Below are 16,525 nucleotides of genomic sequence, written 5' to 3'. Positions count from 1 at the left end.
TCCCGAATCAAAGCCCGCGTTCTTCATCGCCGGAGCGCCGACCCCCGCCCCCGGTCCCGAGCTCCGCGCACCCTGCTGGCAGCCGCAGGGCTGTGGAGTTCGAGTCTTGCCTCTAGGGCAAGGGATCCAAGCGCTGAGGCTCAGGTCCCCCCACCCCCTCATACTCACAGCAGCCTGCCAGCACTAAAATGTGGCTTCGGATGCTTGTGTAGGAAGATAGAGGGTTGACAAGTGAGCTGATGTAAGCGCAGAAGACCTTTAGGTGAGAGGCTGAGTCTTGGGAGGGTGAGGAGATGCTGCCGGGCACTGGGTAGACAGTGGGGGAAAGTGTTTGGTGACCAGGCGAGGGAGGTGCATGGGTAGCCATCGCAGCCCCAGAATAAGAAGGTCAGACTTGAGTTTTGGAGAAGCCCTCCACACTGCTTGGTTATGGAGGACTAGAGAGGACTGCCAATGAGTTTTGAAGAGCTCAGAGAAGGGCCGGGGGCAGCCACCATAGGAAGAAGACAAACTCTGTGGGTCAGGATGGATTGTGGGCAAGCAATCTTCACTGAGGTTCTGATCCTCGTGTTCTTTGGGTCCACCTGGGGTGCTTGTTTAAAATACCATTTTAGAAACTGGGTATCTGACTCCATGGGTAAAAGAATCAAGCCAAGCAAGCATAAGGACCAGAGTTGTTAGACTCAGACTCAGCATAAAAACTTGCATAGCAACATCTGTAACCCCAACAGAGACAGTCCGCCCCCAGGGCTTCTTGGCCAGCCAATTGGATCAAATTGGTGCGCTCCAGGCTCAGTGTTTTATTTAGGGCTTCTATTGCTCTGATAAAGACCATGACTAAAGGCAACTTGGAAAGGAAAGGCTTTATTTGGCTTATAAGTACAGACCACAGTCCATTACTGAGGGAAGCCAATGTTGGAACTCAAGCAGGGTAGGGATCTAGAGGCAGGAACTGAAGCAGAGGCCATGGGAGATGTTCTGCTTACTGGCTTGATCTCCATGGCTTAGTCAGCTTGGTATACATATACATATGTGTGTGTGTGTGTGTGTGTGTGTATGTATGTATGTATGTATGTATGTATGAATTCTAGGACTACCTGCCCAGGGCGTAGGCACAACCTACAGTGGGCTGGACCTTCCCACATCAGTCATTAATCAAGATTGCCTACAGGGCATTCTGATGGAGGAATTTTCCTCAATTAAGGTTCTCTCCACATGGATGTAGTTTGTGTAAAGTTGACAAAAATAAGACAAAATGAAACCAGTTAAACCTCCCTGGAGACACCCTCTCAAACATACCTCAAAGATGCATTTCATTAATGCCCTGGAGGCACCGATCTTCCTTTCAACATTTATTTAGTGTAGTTGTGTGTGAGAATGCACACATTCGCCACAGTGTGTGCACAGAGGTCAGACAACAACCTTTAGGGATCAATTCTCTGCTTCTATCCTATGTGTGACCCAGGGATCAAACTCAGGAGGCCAGCTTTGGCAGCAAGCTCCTTTATCCACTCAGCCTCCTAGCCAGCCCTCTTTGGCCTTTCTTTCTTTCTTTCTCTTTGTTTTGTTTGTTTTTCAAGACAGCCTTGGCTGTCCTGGACTCACTTTGTAGACCAGGCTGGCCTTGAACTCACAGAGATCCACCTGCCTCTGCCTCTCAAGTGCTGGGATTAAAGACGTGAGCCACCATGCCTGGCTCTCTTTGGTGTTTCTTAATTCAAGCAAACTACAAGCAAAATTAACACCACACTAGGCCTAGGCCTATTAGAGGCTGCAGGCTAGAAGGACAGAGGACCTGACATGTGGTAACTGCTCTTTGCTGGGATCCCTAGCCTCAGAGGTTGAGCTGGGGTATTGTTAAGACTCGTGTCCTGGAGCCCCAATGAGAGACAGAGTTTGAGATCAATGCAAATGAGAGAGGCTTTTATTGGTCCATCACGATGGGGTCTACCTGCCTTTGGGAAAGAGGAGACCCTGAGCAGCAAAAGTAGTGGGTTTTTTATACTCTTTACAGAAGCAGACTTTAGCAATAGTGATTAGTATAAACTTGACTGGCTAACAGGGTGACCTTTAAGCTGGGTGACCAGGGCTAGACCTCAGGAGGGAATTTTTCATTCCTTCTGATTACTGTGACCTGTAGCTCTGATTGGTTGGCCCTGGGTGCAAGCTTCTAGGAACAGTTGCTAGCTGTGTGCTTGTGGCTCTCCCTGGAAACTCTGGGGGGTGGGAGGTGGTCAGACGCTCAGGCCCTGAACACAAAATGGTGCTGAGTTGGTCTCTACAGGATCAGGGTGAAAGTGAAGGATTAAGAGGTGTTTCCAAGATGGAAGCAGTGCTTATGCAATGGAGGGGAGAGGAGGAAAGACGAGGGTTGGGGGTTGGTTTTGGGGGAAGGGTGTGAGAGGGTGTGTGGGGGGGAAGGAATGGGGATGATTTAAGCCAAGTCCTCTAAAGGAGATCTGGTCTCAGTCTTACAGAGAAGATCTGGAGATGGTGCTGGAGGCTCCTTTGCTGTTGACATGAGCGCAGGAGCTGGAATGTTGGTACCACACACTCTCAGTCTCTGGCTAAGAGCCATTACCAGGGCCGGGCATAGTGGCGCACGCCTTTAATCCCAGCACTCAGGAGGCAGAGGCAGACAGGTCGCTGTGAGTTCGAGGCCAGCCTGGTCTACAAAGGGAGTCCAGGATAGCCAAGGTTACACAGAGAAACCCTGTCTCAAAAAAAAACCAACAAACCAAAACCCAAAACAAACAAACAAACAAACAAAGAGCCATTACCAGTGTGACTGGAGCTGTATATGCTTATAGTTTTCTAAACTAGGAGATGACCTGGAAGTAGGAAGCAGTGCACGTGACAATGACGGGGGACTGGGAGTTATCACAAGTGGGGGACCACCTATAGCACATCTACAGTGGTGGGAACTGTGAAGCCATCTGCCTTCTTAAATGTTGAGGGAAGGAGGTGGTCGCCATGTCCTATTGACATGACTTTTGTTGACTTTACCTTCTGTTTAGATGGGGCTCTGAAATCCATCTACCTCTGTCTCCGAGGCCATGCTCTGGCTTAGGTGGCTAACCCTTCTGTCACCGAGAGCTGTGGTAAGTCACTGAGTTGTTACCCATTGTTAACTCCCACCCAGAAGCAGCACCTACTGCAGGGGCCATACTGATCCTTTCTCAGTTATACTCAGAGCACCAGGACCCCTGGAATGAAAGAGATGGGCACCCTCCTCCCCTCAAAAATTACACCCAGAAACCAGGAAGCCCGCAACTCTGCCTGGAGAGTGGAATCTACCTGCACAGTGTGATCCTCACTTACTGTCAGAGGGAGCATTTGCTACTGCAGGGGACAGCCAGGCTTGGGTGAAATCTGGGCAGGTTTCAATACTTTTGCTGCATGACAAATTAATGTCACACCCCCCACCCCCACCCCACACACACACAACTACTGCTTTTTAATGCTTCTGAATTCTGTTAGGAGCTGAGGCCAAGCAATCTAAATGCTTTGCCTATGCCTCGCCATGCCCAGGTCCTCTAGGCACATTCTTGGGCTATCCTTTCTGGTGGTTGAGCTGATACTCAGTTGGACCTGGTGGCAGGAGCATCTAGGAATTCCTCTCCAACTGGCTTGGCTTTCTCACGGCATGACAGCCTGCCACAGAGTAATTGGTGCTATGTGGCTCAGAGCTCTGAAAGCTAGCCTCTTGGTAACAAGGCAGCACCTGTGTGGCCTTTTCTGGTCAGAGGTCACCTGCCTAATTTCTGCTTCATTCTGTTTGTACAGATGAATTCTCCCAGGTTTAAAGGGGAGCCTAAGGGCTGTGTGGCCTGATGTGGGGAGAAGGCACATAGAGGATGCAGGCTGGGGTGGTCCCACCTGTGAACAGAGCCAGAAGGAGGAGGAGGAGGAAGAGGAAGAGGAGGAGGAGGAAGAGGAGAAAGAGAAGGAGAGAAGAAGAAGAGGAAGAAGAAGAGGAGGAGGAGGAAGAAGAGGAGGAGGAGGAGGAGGATTGTGAGTTCAAGGGCAGCCTGAGTATTCCCACCCCACAACAAAGGAAATAAAGAAACAAAAAGAAGGGAGGGGAAAAAGCCAAGGAACAAGTCTGGGTTCTTTGCTGTACTACCAAGGAATTCATAGAAGCCAAAAACAACAACAACAAAAACATTTGTATTCGAAGTTGGCCTTCAGAGTCATTTGAAAGATATATTGTTAAGGATGGAAGGTAGGACATGTGGAATGATCTGTTAGTTTGACTCTCAAGTTTTAAATATTTAAGAAGTTCAGACTCTGTTTGCATTCTCACCTGGGCCCCATAAATGTGAGATCCTTGTAGTGACTGTGGCAGTGGTACTAGGTAACAATGGTAGTGGTGACTCAAGGACTCAGCAAACATTTACCGAGCACTGTGATATGCGCCTTCAAGTCCCTCTGACCACCCTTACTCTCACTGTCATTGTCAGGTCGCCCTCCTTGGTTAGTGTGTACTGAATGCTTCCTGTGGGACACAGGCTGGGTGCAGAGACATGATATTGCACAAGAGGCCTGCTGACTGGTGGTAGATCTTTGCTATACAGAAGGGTAAGTTTTATTCTGGAAGGACAATCAGTTCCTGGCCAACAGGAAGGACCAGGGAGGGCGCCTTAGCCACTGTTCTATTGCTGTGAAGAGACCATGACTAAGGCAACTCCCATAAAAGAAAGCATTTCACTGGGGGCTGGCTTATAGTTTGAGAGGGTTAGTCAATTGTCATCACGGCAGGAAGCAGGGTGGCAGACGAGCAGGCAAGGGGCGGGGGGGGGGGGGGGGGGGAGGGCCTGGTGTGGGTTTTAAGCCCATTTCCAGTGACACATCTCTTCAAACAAGGCCACACCTCCCAGTCCTTCCCAAATAGGTCCACTAACTGGGAACCAAGCATTCACATATACAAGCCTATGGGGCTGTTCTCATTCAAACTCCCAAACGTTCCACTCCCTGGCCCCACAGACTTGAAGCCTGGATGGAGTGCTGCTGGGAGAATAAGCAAGGAGATTATATTGAAGAGGGAGCAGAAGGCACCAAGAAGGGTCAGGACCGAGAGCTTTGGTGTTACCCAAGGGCAGTGGAAAGCACTGGAAAGACAGCTTTAGTGGGAGAGAGACTGATGTAATGATGGTTTGGTACCTACCTGGGCTGGTAAGTAGAACTTTCCAGCAGGGGTGAAGTGGGAAAGGAAAGGTTGGTGGCAGGGAGCTGTGAGCAGGTTTTAACAACCCAAGCCATCTAGTCATAGCCTCAGAGTGGGTTTATTGCCCTTTGGCCTTAGGCATGTTGTGTGATTTGCACTACAGCAGGCTAAAGTGAGATTTGAGAGTAAAAAAATCAGATACCATGTGGTCATTACACCAGCCCAGAGCAGAGCCCCAGACCCACGGTTCAGAGAAGCACACTTGCATAGAGACCCACACTGGTCCAGCCCCAGCCAGCCTCAGCCATACCAGACAGCAGATCCCACTCTTCTCCCATACATGACTTGGGGAGCGGGGCGAAGTCATGCAGGCATGCCTCTCAGGGCCTAGGGTGAGGAAAGGCGGGTTCCTGAGCCAGTCCTAGAGAGAAAGATGCCATTGTGCCCTGTGTGGCCCCAGGCCTTCCCTTATCCCCTGAGGCAGCTCCAAAGCACAGTCCACCTCTTGATTCTCAGAAATACTGCCATTTCCCAGAGCCCGGCATCCCTGGAGGGGATGGGAATAGGTGGTGTCACTGCTGCAGGAGGAACCGGGAAGCATCACAGTAAATGGTCCAGCTCTTGGGCCAGAAGGCTACCCGGGGAGGCCAGGGGAAGACAGACCCTAAGCTCAGGTCTGCTGGGCCTTCCAGGGCTGAGGTCCGTAAGAGCATAGCGTTCTGGTACCCAGCTGGAAACTCCATTCCTCCTTTTACTCTCACGTCATCTTCATCCTTCATCCCTTGGCCTCCATTTCCTCATCTGTGTGGCATGAATAGAAATCACCACCTCACTGGGGTCTTCTGGGGGAGCCGATGAGATGATGAATTTGAACATTCTAGAATGGTGGAGTGGGTACCAGTGGCCTCTAGGCAGCTGTAGATTCCCAGGATCCCCTGTGGGGGAGCTTTAGTGAGCACCCAGGTCTGCCAATTCCTTCTTTCTCAGCAGTCTCGGGTGAGAGGTGTCAGTGAAACATCGTGGATTCGTGGCCAAGAAAAAGCAAATCTTAGACCATCTTTGATCATCCACCTCTCTGTCCTCACTTCTTTTTTTTTTCTTCTCCCTCCCCTCTCCCCGGCATCTTCTCATTAGTGAGACTGGCTGGATTCCCTCCCATCCAAAAATGTCTTCCATCCCACATGCACGACCGGCCACTCTCTTCCCTCTCTTCTTGTTACTGCCAAATTTATTAAAAGTCTGTTTCCTCATTTCCCCGACGCCACCTCAGGTCCCCCAAGCCCAGCCTCTGCCTTTCAACCACACAGGAATGCCCTCGTCTTCACAGAGGCCTCTTTCAGGCCTCACTTCTTCAACATCTGGCAGTGAGTCTCCCGCCTTCCCTCTGATCTCCCCAGAAAGATGCTCCCTAGCAAGACAGAGAGAGGCCTTAGTCTCAGTCTCCCTTCTCTTTTCCTTCTACAACCTTTCCCAGGCCATGGTCCCTCTGCTCCTGGCCTTGGTCATCTATAAGCCAACACCTCCCATCTTCTGTCTCTAGCCCAACCTTCTTCTGGCAACCCGTAATATATCCAGAGTGCTATGGCTGTCTCCTCAGGTGCCAGGGGTGTGTGTGTGTGTGTGTGTGTGTGTGTGTGTGTGTGTGTGTGTGTGTGTTCGTTCGTTCTAGAAGCTATCTTGTGAGATTCCTCTCTCTCTCCTTCAACTTTATATCCAGTTAGTCCATCCTGCTTGTAAATTCTCTAAACGGTCCCTCACTGGCTTCAGCCTAGCTTTGCCAGGCCATTCCTCTGCACTAGAGGCAGCCCTCTAAATCACAGATTGTCTCTTGGGGCGAAGCCAGAGCCTCTCAGCTGGGAGGCAGCCTCACTTCCATCTGTCCGATGCCCAACACTGTCCAGCACTGCTGCGTGATCGCGACTCTTGTCATCTGCTTTCCTCATCTAAAAGTTTCCTGCTTCTACACCATTACCCACCCTGCTCGCTCTCTCCATCCTCCAGAGCCTGGGTAAGTGTCTCAGTTGGGGTTAGAGGCTGCACCCCATGAAGTCCTGCCTTTACCTCCTTCATCACTCAGATGTCATGATCCTACCACTTTATCCTCATTGCTGTCCTCCTACCCCAGACGTGGGAAGGGCCAGACCGGCCTCTTGTTCTGTGTCATTGGTCTAGTGTAAAGCTTACCCCTGAGTGGCTGAAAGAAATATGTGAAACCATCGAGCAGCTTGGTGTTGTTCAGAATGAGCATTTGTTCACACAGGACAGCCTAGACTGACTTAAGGGCTTGGTGTATAAAACGTGCCCCTCGACCCGATGGGGAAGCAGGCTTGGGGTACACAACAGAGGCTTCAGATATGCCTAGTAAAGAAACAGGAAGGCAGTTTGTCCTGCCAGATCAAGAAGAGTACCCCAAGGACCTGTTTTTGTCCTGGAACCCAGGCCTGCAGTGCCTGACTACAACCCTGTGATGGGAAGGGCGCTGTGGGGACTGGAGGGAGGGCAAGGGACAAGGCAGGTGTAGTCATCATCCACTACTTTGTGGGTTATTTTTCTCTCTTCCACCCTTTTTTACCCTTATTAACCCCCTAACACTAGATAGGAGTGGGAAAAGGATAGAGGGGAAAGTGGTCTAAGCTATCGTTAAACTACTTCCTGCTGATTAGGGGTGGCGAGTTCCTTGGGGCAAATTTGATCTTTGCTGTCAGGATATCTAACTATTTCTTCTTCTTCTTCTTCTTCTTCTTCTTCTTCTTCTTCTTCTTCTTCTTCTTCTTCTTCTTCTTCTTCTTTTTCTTCTTCTTCTTCTTCTTCCTCCTCCTCCTCCTTGTTTCTTTGCCTACAACTACTTGACAAACTTCAACCAACAGTAACCAACCACCTACAGTAACCCCACCTCCTGGGCTCTAGTGTTTATATATCCTCTGAAAAGTTCCCAGAATTCCAAATGTCACATACTCACAGAAACTATCTGCAACTGGCAAAACCATACTCCTGTTAGAGCACAAGGCAAGTCATAGTCACTTGCTGAGAAGGAGCCTCTTATTCCCACAAATTAACAAAACATTAAACAAAAACATATTACACACACACACACACACACACACACACACACACACACACACACAATGTATATGGGTACTTGGTGGGCATGTGCATCTGTACATCAAAAGAAAGATGGCATCAAACAGTTGTGAGCTGCCATGTGAATGCTGGGAATTGGGGAATTGAACTCAGGACCTTTGGAAGAGCAGCGAGAGTCCTTAACCACTGAGCCATCTCTCCAGTCCCCATTTCTGTGTTTCTTTTTAAGGAACCGAAATTACCAAATTCTCAGTACAAGGCAGAATTAAGACAGATTTGCTGAAGAGATATTTTCCATAGATGGGAAGATGGGCTTCTAGATGCCTGAATTGCTCAAAGCCCACCCCAGAGCTGCCAAGTTAAGTCCCCGTGGTGAGCAAAGTAACCAACATGATGGTTTTCCAGTTTAAGGGATAGGTAGAGACTACAAGTTGCCAGGGAGGCCATGGAAGTGCATTTCTTTCTTTCTTTTTTTAAATAGTGTATTTATTTTTACTTTATATGCATTGGTGTTTTGCCTTCATGTATGCCTATGTGAGGGTGTCAGATCTTGGAGTTACAGACAGTTGTGAGCTGCCATACGGGTGCTGGGACTTGAACCCCGTCCTTTGGAAGAGCAGACAATGCTCTTGACTGCTGAGTCATCACTCCAGGCCTGGACGTAACTGAGCCTGTCCCCCGATCCCAAGAGCTGGCAAAGGGAGGGAACTTTAGAAAGGTGGTCCCCAGTAGAGGTGGCACTGGTGACTGCTTAGATCCTCAGACCTCAGGGACAGTATAGTGGACACCAAGGCTGTGGAGACAACAGGTTGGGCTCTCTATGTGGCCTCACAGACCTAGCCAACAGACCTCTGCCTACCATTTCTTCCCTTTTTCTAATCTGTCCTGGATGGGCAGAGTCAGGAGCTGGGGCTGCAATGGCTGAGCCTGGATGTCATGATGGTTTTGCTAGGGTGGCAGAGGACCCGAGTTCAGGTCATCACTGTGAGGCTCTGGGAAAGACTGTCTTACTCAGGCCTCCAGAGGCCTCTCCAGAGTCGGGGTAAAGCCTACATTGTTTGACGTAAGTGAAGTCATGGGCCATAAAGCATATTTGACAGTGCAAGCACTTACACACGTGGGCAGGATAAATGGTTGATTTGTCTTTCACTGTAAGGGTTAGGCCTTTTCAGACGACGAGCCAACTTGGCAGTCTGACTACAGTCTTGGATCCCTTGGAGGTGAGGCTGTTCGTGTGGCAGGGGAAAAAAAACTGGGGGAAGGAGTACTAGCCTTGAGCCAGGGCCCTGGGTCCAGTCCCAGCCAGCTACTAACCCCCTGTGTGCCTTCAGGCAAACTTCTGTTCCAGCTCCTTCTCTAAACTCAGATTCCCTGAAGTAGGAATGGCTGGCCATAGCAAGGCCCCAGGCCCCAGTGAAAGTGACTTGAGGTTGTGAGGCCACCACCACTTGGCTAAGTTACTTCTTCTTCTTCTTAGGCAGGAGGGGCGGAGGTACAACCAATAAATACAGCCTATTGGGGGTTTTGGGGGTAAGGGTTCTAAGAGACAAGGGCCTGAACAGAGATGCTGCAAGAGCTCTCCGTGGCTCTGATGAAAAGCTGCTGTGAGGTCTAGGGGCCCCCTCTGTGCGCCCTCTGAATCTGCTTCTACCCATATAAATTCAGGACAGAGGCACCTGCCCAGAGGAGTCCTTGGAAATGGGATGTGAAGTCAACAGGCAGGGCTGGAGGTTAATGCAATTTCTTTATTAATATATAACAAAAACAATAAAGCTCATATCTGCAACTGTTTAGCTCCTTGTTATAATGTCTTGGTCACTTTGTCTGGGCTGGCTGTGACTTTCAGCTCTGGAGTCTGGCCTAGGAAGACAGTCCAGTAACCTGCATGGATGGAGGTAAGAGAGACAAGGGTGTGTATGGCCACATATTTCACAAGCGCGTGTACAACGGTGGCAGTAGTTGGCGCCTTTTAACGTTTGAGACCGATGAGACTGGATGGGCCAGGGTTGGGGACCCCCTGGTGGAGAGGTTGCATCTTATAGTTGCATGCCACTTAGCCTTCAGGCTCCTTGCATTTAGGGACTGGGCTTCCTGACTTCTGTGGATAATGTCTCATTGGTCACCTGACCTGGCAACCCCTCAAAACCCATCCAGGTCCGGAGTAATGCAGAACAAATTAGAGCATCAAAGAAAATGGTTAGAAGGATCTCGTTGGGAACAGGCAGTCTAGAACGGTGGTTCTCAACCTTCCTAACGCTGAGCCTTTTTTTTTTTTTTACTACAGTTCCTCATGTTGTGGTGACCCCGACCATAAAATTATTTTGTTGCTGCTTCATAACTGTAATTTGGCTAGTGTTAATGAGTTGTAACATAAATATCTAATGTGTGACCCTGAGGGGGTGGCGATCCACAGGATGAGAACCACAATTCTAGAGGCATCAGGGAAGCATCGGAGCCTAGGGGCTTAGACCTGACTCCCCTGGGCCGAGGCAAGGCCAGCTGCTCAGTCTCACCTTCTCCCTCTCACTTAGGGATTGAGAAATCTCTGGCCCAGACACCCACTGGATTCCTGTGCTGGGAACTGACGTCTGCAGCTGACGGGCCCCCTCCTGCCCCTCCTCCTGCTACTGGCAGGCTGGGAACTCCCCAAGAGCTCCTGCTTTGTCTCTGCTCCCCTCCCTGGCCCTATTCCTAGGCTGAGGTCCCACCTTCATGGGTGCCAGTGAGCAGCCGGAAGTTCTGGACCTCTTTCTGGAAATCTTGCTTTCTGACTCTCTTGATCTGCACCAAGTGGAAGACTCCTGCGGAAAGACACAGTGTGAGCTATGAAGGTAGGCTGGGGTGACGCTCGCAACTCACCCCGTCATCTCCCTCTGTGCCCTCGATCTGATGAGATACCATGGTAACCGGGAATAAATCTGCAGGGTTCCGGTCTGTTCTCCTACCCCACCGCCCCTCCCTTCACTACAGCAGAACCCAGGCCCCTCTCAAACCACAATCCTAATGGTGACCATTTGAAATGTGCTGGCTTCTGAGCTGGTTTCTCTAACCACCTGCCACCTCTACAGTTAATACAGTCTGTTCCTTTGGCCTCCTTTCTCTGCTGTTGCTCTCGTCACCAGCGCCGTCCCCACACCTGCCCATGGTGTAGGGAGGGAGGGAGGGATGGAGAAGAGGGAGGAATAAAAGAAGGAAAGTAAGAAGAGAAGGCTGACCCACGCAAACCAGTCAAAGCTTTTCTCTAGCGTAGAGCATACGATAAAGATCCAGAGCCGTGTTTATTCAGACACCATAGAACATGGAGCTCACCGTGTGGCCCAGCTCTAGCTCTTACTTGAGGTCCCAGGAGGGAAACCAAGCCTTTACAAAGCCAGTCTTTCTGCTATTGCTTTCTACATCTGCTGTGGACAGTGAGTGAATGACCCACCCACCAAGTCTCAGTGGGAAGGCTTCCGTGAATGACCCACCCACCAAATCTCAGTGGGAAGGCTTCCGTGAATGACCCACCCACCAAATCTCAGTGGGAAGGCTTCCGTGAATGACCCACCCACCAAGTCTCAGTGGGAAGGCTTCCCTGCTCCACCCTGAAAGTGCCTGATTATAGCTCCTCTCACAGGACCTGTCCCACCTCGGTTCTGTTTGTCATTTCACCCATTTCTTCTTTTTAAGCTTGTTTATTTATGCATGTGCATGCGTGTGTTCACATGTATGCATGTGAATATGGAAGACAGAGGACAGACAACTTTGGGTACTATCTTTACTGATGTTGCCTTCTTCCTTTGGGACAGGGCTTTTCGTCGGCCTGGAGCTCGCCAGATAGGCTAGACTGGCTGGCATCCTCCTGTCTCCACTTCCAGAATTCTGGGATTACAAGTGTGTGCTGCCACACCCAGCCCTTTTACATGCCTTCTGGGGACTGAACCCAGGTTCCCATGCTTTTGAGATAAGTGCTTTACCAGCTGAGCTCTCTTCTCAGACCAGCCACACCCATTCCTATGGTGCTGATATTACGCCCTTCCTACCTTCTCTCCCAGACTTGGACCTCTTGAGGTCTTAAGTCTTTGGGTTCTAGGCATGAAACATGTATGACAAATGAGTCTCTGAGTAGAAGGATGGGTGGGTGTATGTATGTATTAGTGAACAGGTGGATGGATGGATAGATGGACCAATGGGTGTGGAGGTGGATGGATGGATGGATGGATGGATGGATGGATGGATGGATGGGTGGGTGGATGGATAAAGGGAATGGATAGATAGGTAGATGGATAGGTAGATGGATGGGCAGGAAGATAGGTGTAAGGGTGGATGGATGGATAAGTGTAGGAGTGGCTGGCTGGCTGGGTAAAAAATGAATAGATAAATATATATGTGCATAGTGTAGTGAGGTTCCAGGAGGAATGAGGTATTTTCACTTTGTGGGAAGCTACCCCTGGCACCATTCATGGCTCTGAGACCCTAGGCACACAGTCTGTGAGGTAGCACTAGCTGCAGCCTCTGGCTGGAGAGAACAGTTGCAGCCAGCAAGAAGACCTCAGCTAGGCCAGCACTGCCTTGGGGAATACCAGGAACCAGACCTGTATCCAGGGATCAGAGTGAGGCCCCAAGAAGGGGAACAGAAGACACAGATGCTGAGGCTGAGCTTCAGGAATTGGGAAATAGCCAGCACTGTCGTTGGAGCCCCAGCTTAGATAAGGCATAGTGGAAAGGAAGATGCTTTTTGGCCTGGTTGGGGGGGGGGTTCTTGAAAGCGCCTCTTGCCCTTTTGTAGGGCTGTGTTGAGTCTGAGCGCAGCTGGGCCCTGTGGCCCCCTGGGCAGAGCTGGCCCTAGTGAGTGAGTTCCAGGCAACAGGCCAGTCCAGCTCCCAGTGAAGCCAAACATCTCTGGACCAGGCTGTTCTGGGCTGAGAGGGAGGCACCTGCCCAGGCCTAGAGCAGGGGCCAGGGGCCATCCGGAGCTGAAGGCAGTGTCCAGAACCGCACAAGCTCTTAAGCCTGAGCCCATGATGCTCAGGGTCTGAGCTCCCTCCGGGCTGGCCGGCCCCAGATGGAGTAGCCTTTCTAGTGCAGGTTCAGTGGGCACTGTTTATTTGTTTCCTCTCCTCTGGGAGGAAAACTGCGAGTGGTGGCCCTGATAATGAGGCCCAGGGAGCCTTAGTCTGGGCCAGGGAGGGACACACTGAACATTTAGGTGACCCTGGATGGAGACACAACAGATGAGGAGCCCTGCCAGGGACAGGGGCTGGCAAGGTGGAGCGAGAAATTCTCCCCTCATTTCTTTTATTCTGGGTCTGGTGATGACAAGATGGAAAGCAAGTCCCCTTCGCATTCTCTCTGTGTCATCCTGGCCCTTCTTGCTCTTTCTAAGCCTTTGAGCAAGTCACATTGTTCCCCCCCCCCCCCCCCCCCCGCCCCAGACTGAGCCTGCACTTCCTTCCTTCCACAGGGTCTATGTAGCCCAAACTGGTCTCAAATTCTCCATGTATTTGAAAATGACCTTCAAAGTCTGGTTTCACTTCTGGGACTACAGGTGTCTGCCACCACGTGTGGTTTATACTGTGCTGGGGATTGAACTCAGGGCCTTCTGTGTGCAAGGCGAGCACTCTAGCGGCGAAGCTACACCCCCTTGCCTCTCAGGCTTAGTTTTCTTATCTACGAAATGAGGCCTGAGTACATAGCATGGCGTTTCTTGTGAGGATTAAATGGGGCACTTTGCACCTGGTGTCTGTTGTGCACAGAGTACAGGGATTCTGGTGTCCAGCCTGCAAGGCCCCTGCCGTCCTGTCTGTGAAGACCCCGTGGCTTCTCCAAGGCCCTCCTGCTTCCCTCACTTGCAGAGGGTCCACCCTCTAGGAAGCCTTCTCTAACCGGATCAGCTACCCACAAGCACCTGTTGCATAGAGTCATCAAGCCTTGTGTTCCCAAGGATGGGGGCGCTTACTGCTGTCCCAGCACCTGCTGGGGTGTAGTGTGTGGGTGGTCTGAGAACTGTAGCCGGCACCAGCTGGGGAAACAGTGTGGTCTAAAGGTTGAGAACAGTGGCAAGAGTCCCTGCTTCTGCCTCCCCTGCTCTGTCACCTCTGACCTCCCTCTCACCATAGAAGGGCTCCAAGGATGAGTGAGTGATTCCTCATACTAGATAGAAGCCCACCTCTCCGCCATTCTAGCCAGCCAGAGTGGTCGGCGAATACAGGTTATTTTTGCCATATCCCGTATGTCAGGGATGATCCCAAAGCACCTTTCCCCAGTTCACAGAAGAGAACACTGAGGTCCAGAGAGGATAAGTGAGTGCCCAAGGTCACACAGCTAGGAATGAGAACAACCAGGATTTGAAGTAGCAGAGGTGAGATTTGAACCCCGGGTCTGTCTGGTTTCATAGCCTCTGCCTGTGGTCTGACCTCTGCAAGTCACTCAGAGTAAAGCTGTTCCTTCTAGCAGAATCAGAATCAGGTAGCCCATCAGAATCAGGAGCCACCTGTCCCCACCCCTTGATTCTTCTTTTCTCCGGGTTTTGGATTATGGCTCAGTGTTTCATTCAACCTCACCAGTAGAGTCTGATTTTAAGGTCGGCTCTCCAAAGGGTGCAGTAACCCTCCATGACCAGGAGAGGGAGCATTCAGAGGCCATGGCGAGTTTATCAGAGCTATTAGAAATTGTAGAGGAATGGGATGGGGATGGAATTAAGGGTTCTTACTCCTGGAAGGATGCTGAGGCATCTGATCAACAAAGGCCCCTATGGGCTCCAAGGACAGCAAGGTACCAGAGGGCTGTGAGTCTGGGAGCAGGAGCTGGCTCTCACCTTTCACCAGCTTCCAGATGTAGATCTCTACCTGGTCAGATGCTTCATGCTCCAAGACAAAGCGGTGCAGGCTGTCTGGGCTTGGAGATACCAACGTGTACACATACACCTGGCCTGGTACCTTGGGACACCTGGTGGAAATGACCTCACTGTGGTCGGCATCTACCTCATCCTCTGAGAGAGAGAGAGAGAGAGAGAGAGAGAGAGAGAGAGAGAGAATGTAGTGTGTTCAGTCGACACTGCTAGTCTCAAAAGATCCAGTGATCTAATGTTTTATAGCTTCATAGAATGCAAAACATCATTTGATTTTATGTCTATGTCAAGAGCCCCGGATGCTGCCACTGCCATGCTAGGTGATTCCGTGTAGCCTGGAATTGGCTGTGCTTCTATGTGCTTCGAGCAGTCTGGACACCTGTAAGCCCCACATCCTGTGGCTAAGCGTAAACACTGCAGGTCCCAGAGCTTCCCAGTGCCCATGGCCAGTGCTTTCCCTGCCCTCAGCATCCCTCCTACCTGGGCAGACCTTGCAGCACTTCCCAGCCACTTTCTTGGGTTGACTGCAGGGATATTGGGTAGGGCAGGTCACGCGATGGCAGTCCTGGTAGCCATCCGTACACGTGCACAGGATGCAGGGCATGGGGCCGAAGGAGAGCACCGTAGGGTGCCACACCTCCCCATGGGAGTATGTCTTCCCATTGTGTGTGCAAGCTGGAACACAGAGAGCAAGGAGGAAGGGGCGGGGGTCAGTGCATTGGGTCTGGCCAGAGTCTCTAGCTCAAAATGTAGAGTAGGCCCCAGTGAACACCAGCTATATAGCTTGCAAAGTGCAGGCCAGGGAATAAAACCTGTACCAACTCTGGCATGCTTTCCAGTACCCAAGGTCTGCTGGACATGGACAGCCCTCCCCTGGCCTAAGAAGTTCTTCTGCTGGCCTGGCAGTAGCACCGAGGACAACCGTTACCACCTGGTGGTGTGAACTCTAGCAGGTCCACTTCCCTGCCTTAGCATCTCATCAACATCCCAGGATGTGGGATTCTGTAGCCCCATGACTCTCCCCTCTCCACAAGTCTGGAAGTCCTGCTGTCAAGCCGTGTTGTCCCCTTCTGCAGCCAGTGCCACGTCCTCATCCCCACTGTCACCCCAGACCAGCTCTGGCTCTCTTCTATTAAATAGGATTAGTGATCTTCAAGGGTGCACTTGGTTTTGTTTGTGTTTGAGTTTTAGCCCATGGTCAGATTGGGATTGGTGAATCAGAGTAAGGGGGTTCAGGAGGTAGGGGCCCGCCCCATCAGCAGAGGAGGGTGCTGTCCCCACCTTTTTTATGTTTCTCCTTCAGGATAATCTTGATGGTAGTGCTGCCTGTCCCCATTGGTCGGAAGTAGCGAGTGATGAAGTTCAGAGGGGAGCTGACACTGGTAGGGGCTGGGGTGCCAGGGCCTCTCCTCTTTCTATCTTCTGAACATGGATCCTGGGAATGTCTC

At 50.9% G+C, this 16,525-nt stretch overlaps 2 protein-coding genes across 3 annotated transcripts in view; one reads left to right on the top strand and one right to left on the bottom strand.

Moving 5' to 3' along the window:
• Nucleotides 1-10,144, top strand: part of POLD3 (DNA polymerase delta 3, accessory subunit) — an 82,540-nt gene extending 72,396 nt beyond the window's left edge. The window contains exons 14-15 of one of the 2 annotated variants that reach the window (XR_014777561.1): nt 3,018-3,101; nt 10,043-10,144. The gene's annotated coding sequence lies outside the window, so the exon portion shown is untranslated. Of the gene's footprint in view, nt 1-3,017; nt 3,102-3,786; nt 3,883-10,042 lie in introns of those variants that run through there. The other variant, XR_014777562.1, reaches the window with a different exon arrangement.
• CHRDL2 (chordin like 2) overlaps nt 9,998-16,525 on the bottom strand; it is a 29,476-nt gene continuing 22,948 nt past the window's right edge. Inside the window, exons 7-11 of the mRNA XM_084774035.1 lie at nt 16,359-16,524; nt 15,558-15,752; nt 15,045-15,218; nt 10,957-11,049; nt 9,998-10,129 (exon numbers count right to left, since the gene is read on the bottom strand). Coding sequence (XP_084630161.1) covers nt 10,050-10,129; nt 10,957-11,049; nt 15,045-15,218; nt 15,558-15,752; nt 16,359-16,524 — 708 coding nt within the window. The 3' untranslated portion in view covers nt 9,998-10,049. The remainder of the gene's footprint in view (nt 10,130-10,956; nt 11,050-15,044; nt 15,219-15,557; nt 15,753-16,358; nt 16,525) is intronic.

This window comes from Acomys minous, assembly GCF_964271855.1.
Source record: "Acomys minous genome assembly, chromosome: 2".
Classification (NCBI taxonomy): domain Eukaryota; kingdom Metazoa; phylum Chordata; class Mammalia; order Rodentia; family Muridae; genus Acomys; species Acomys minous.
The sequence above is the reverse complement of the archived record's forward strand: the minus strand, read 5'-3'. Positions and strand labels throughout refer to the sequence as shown.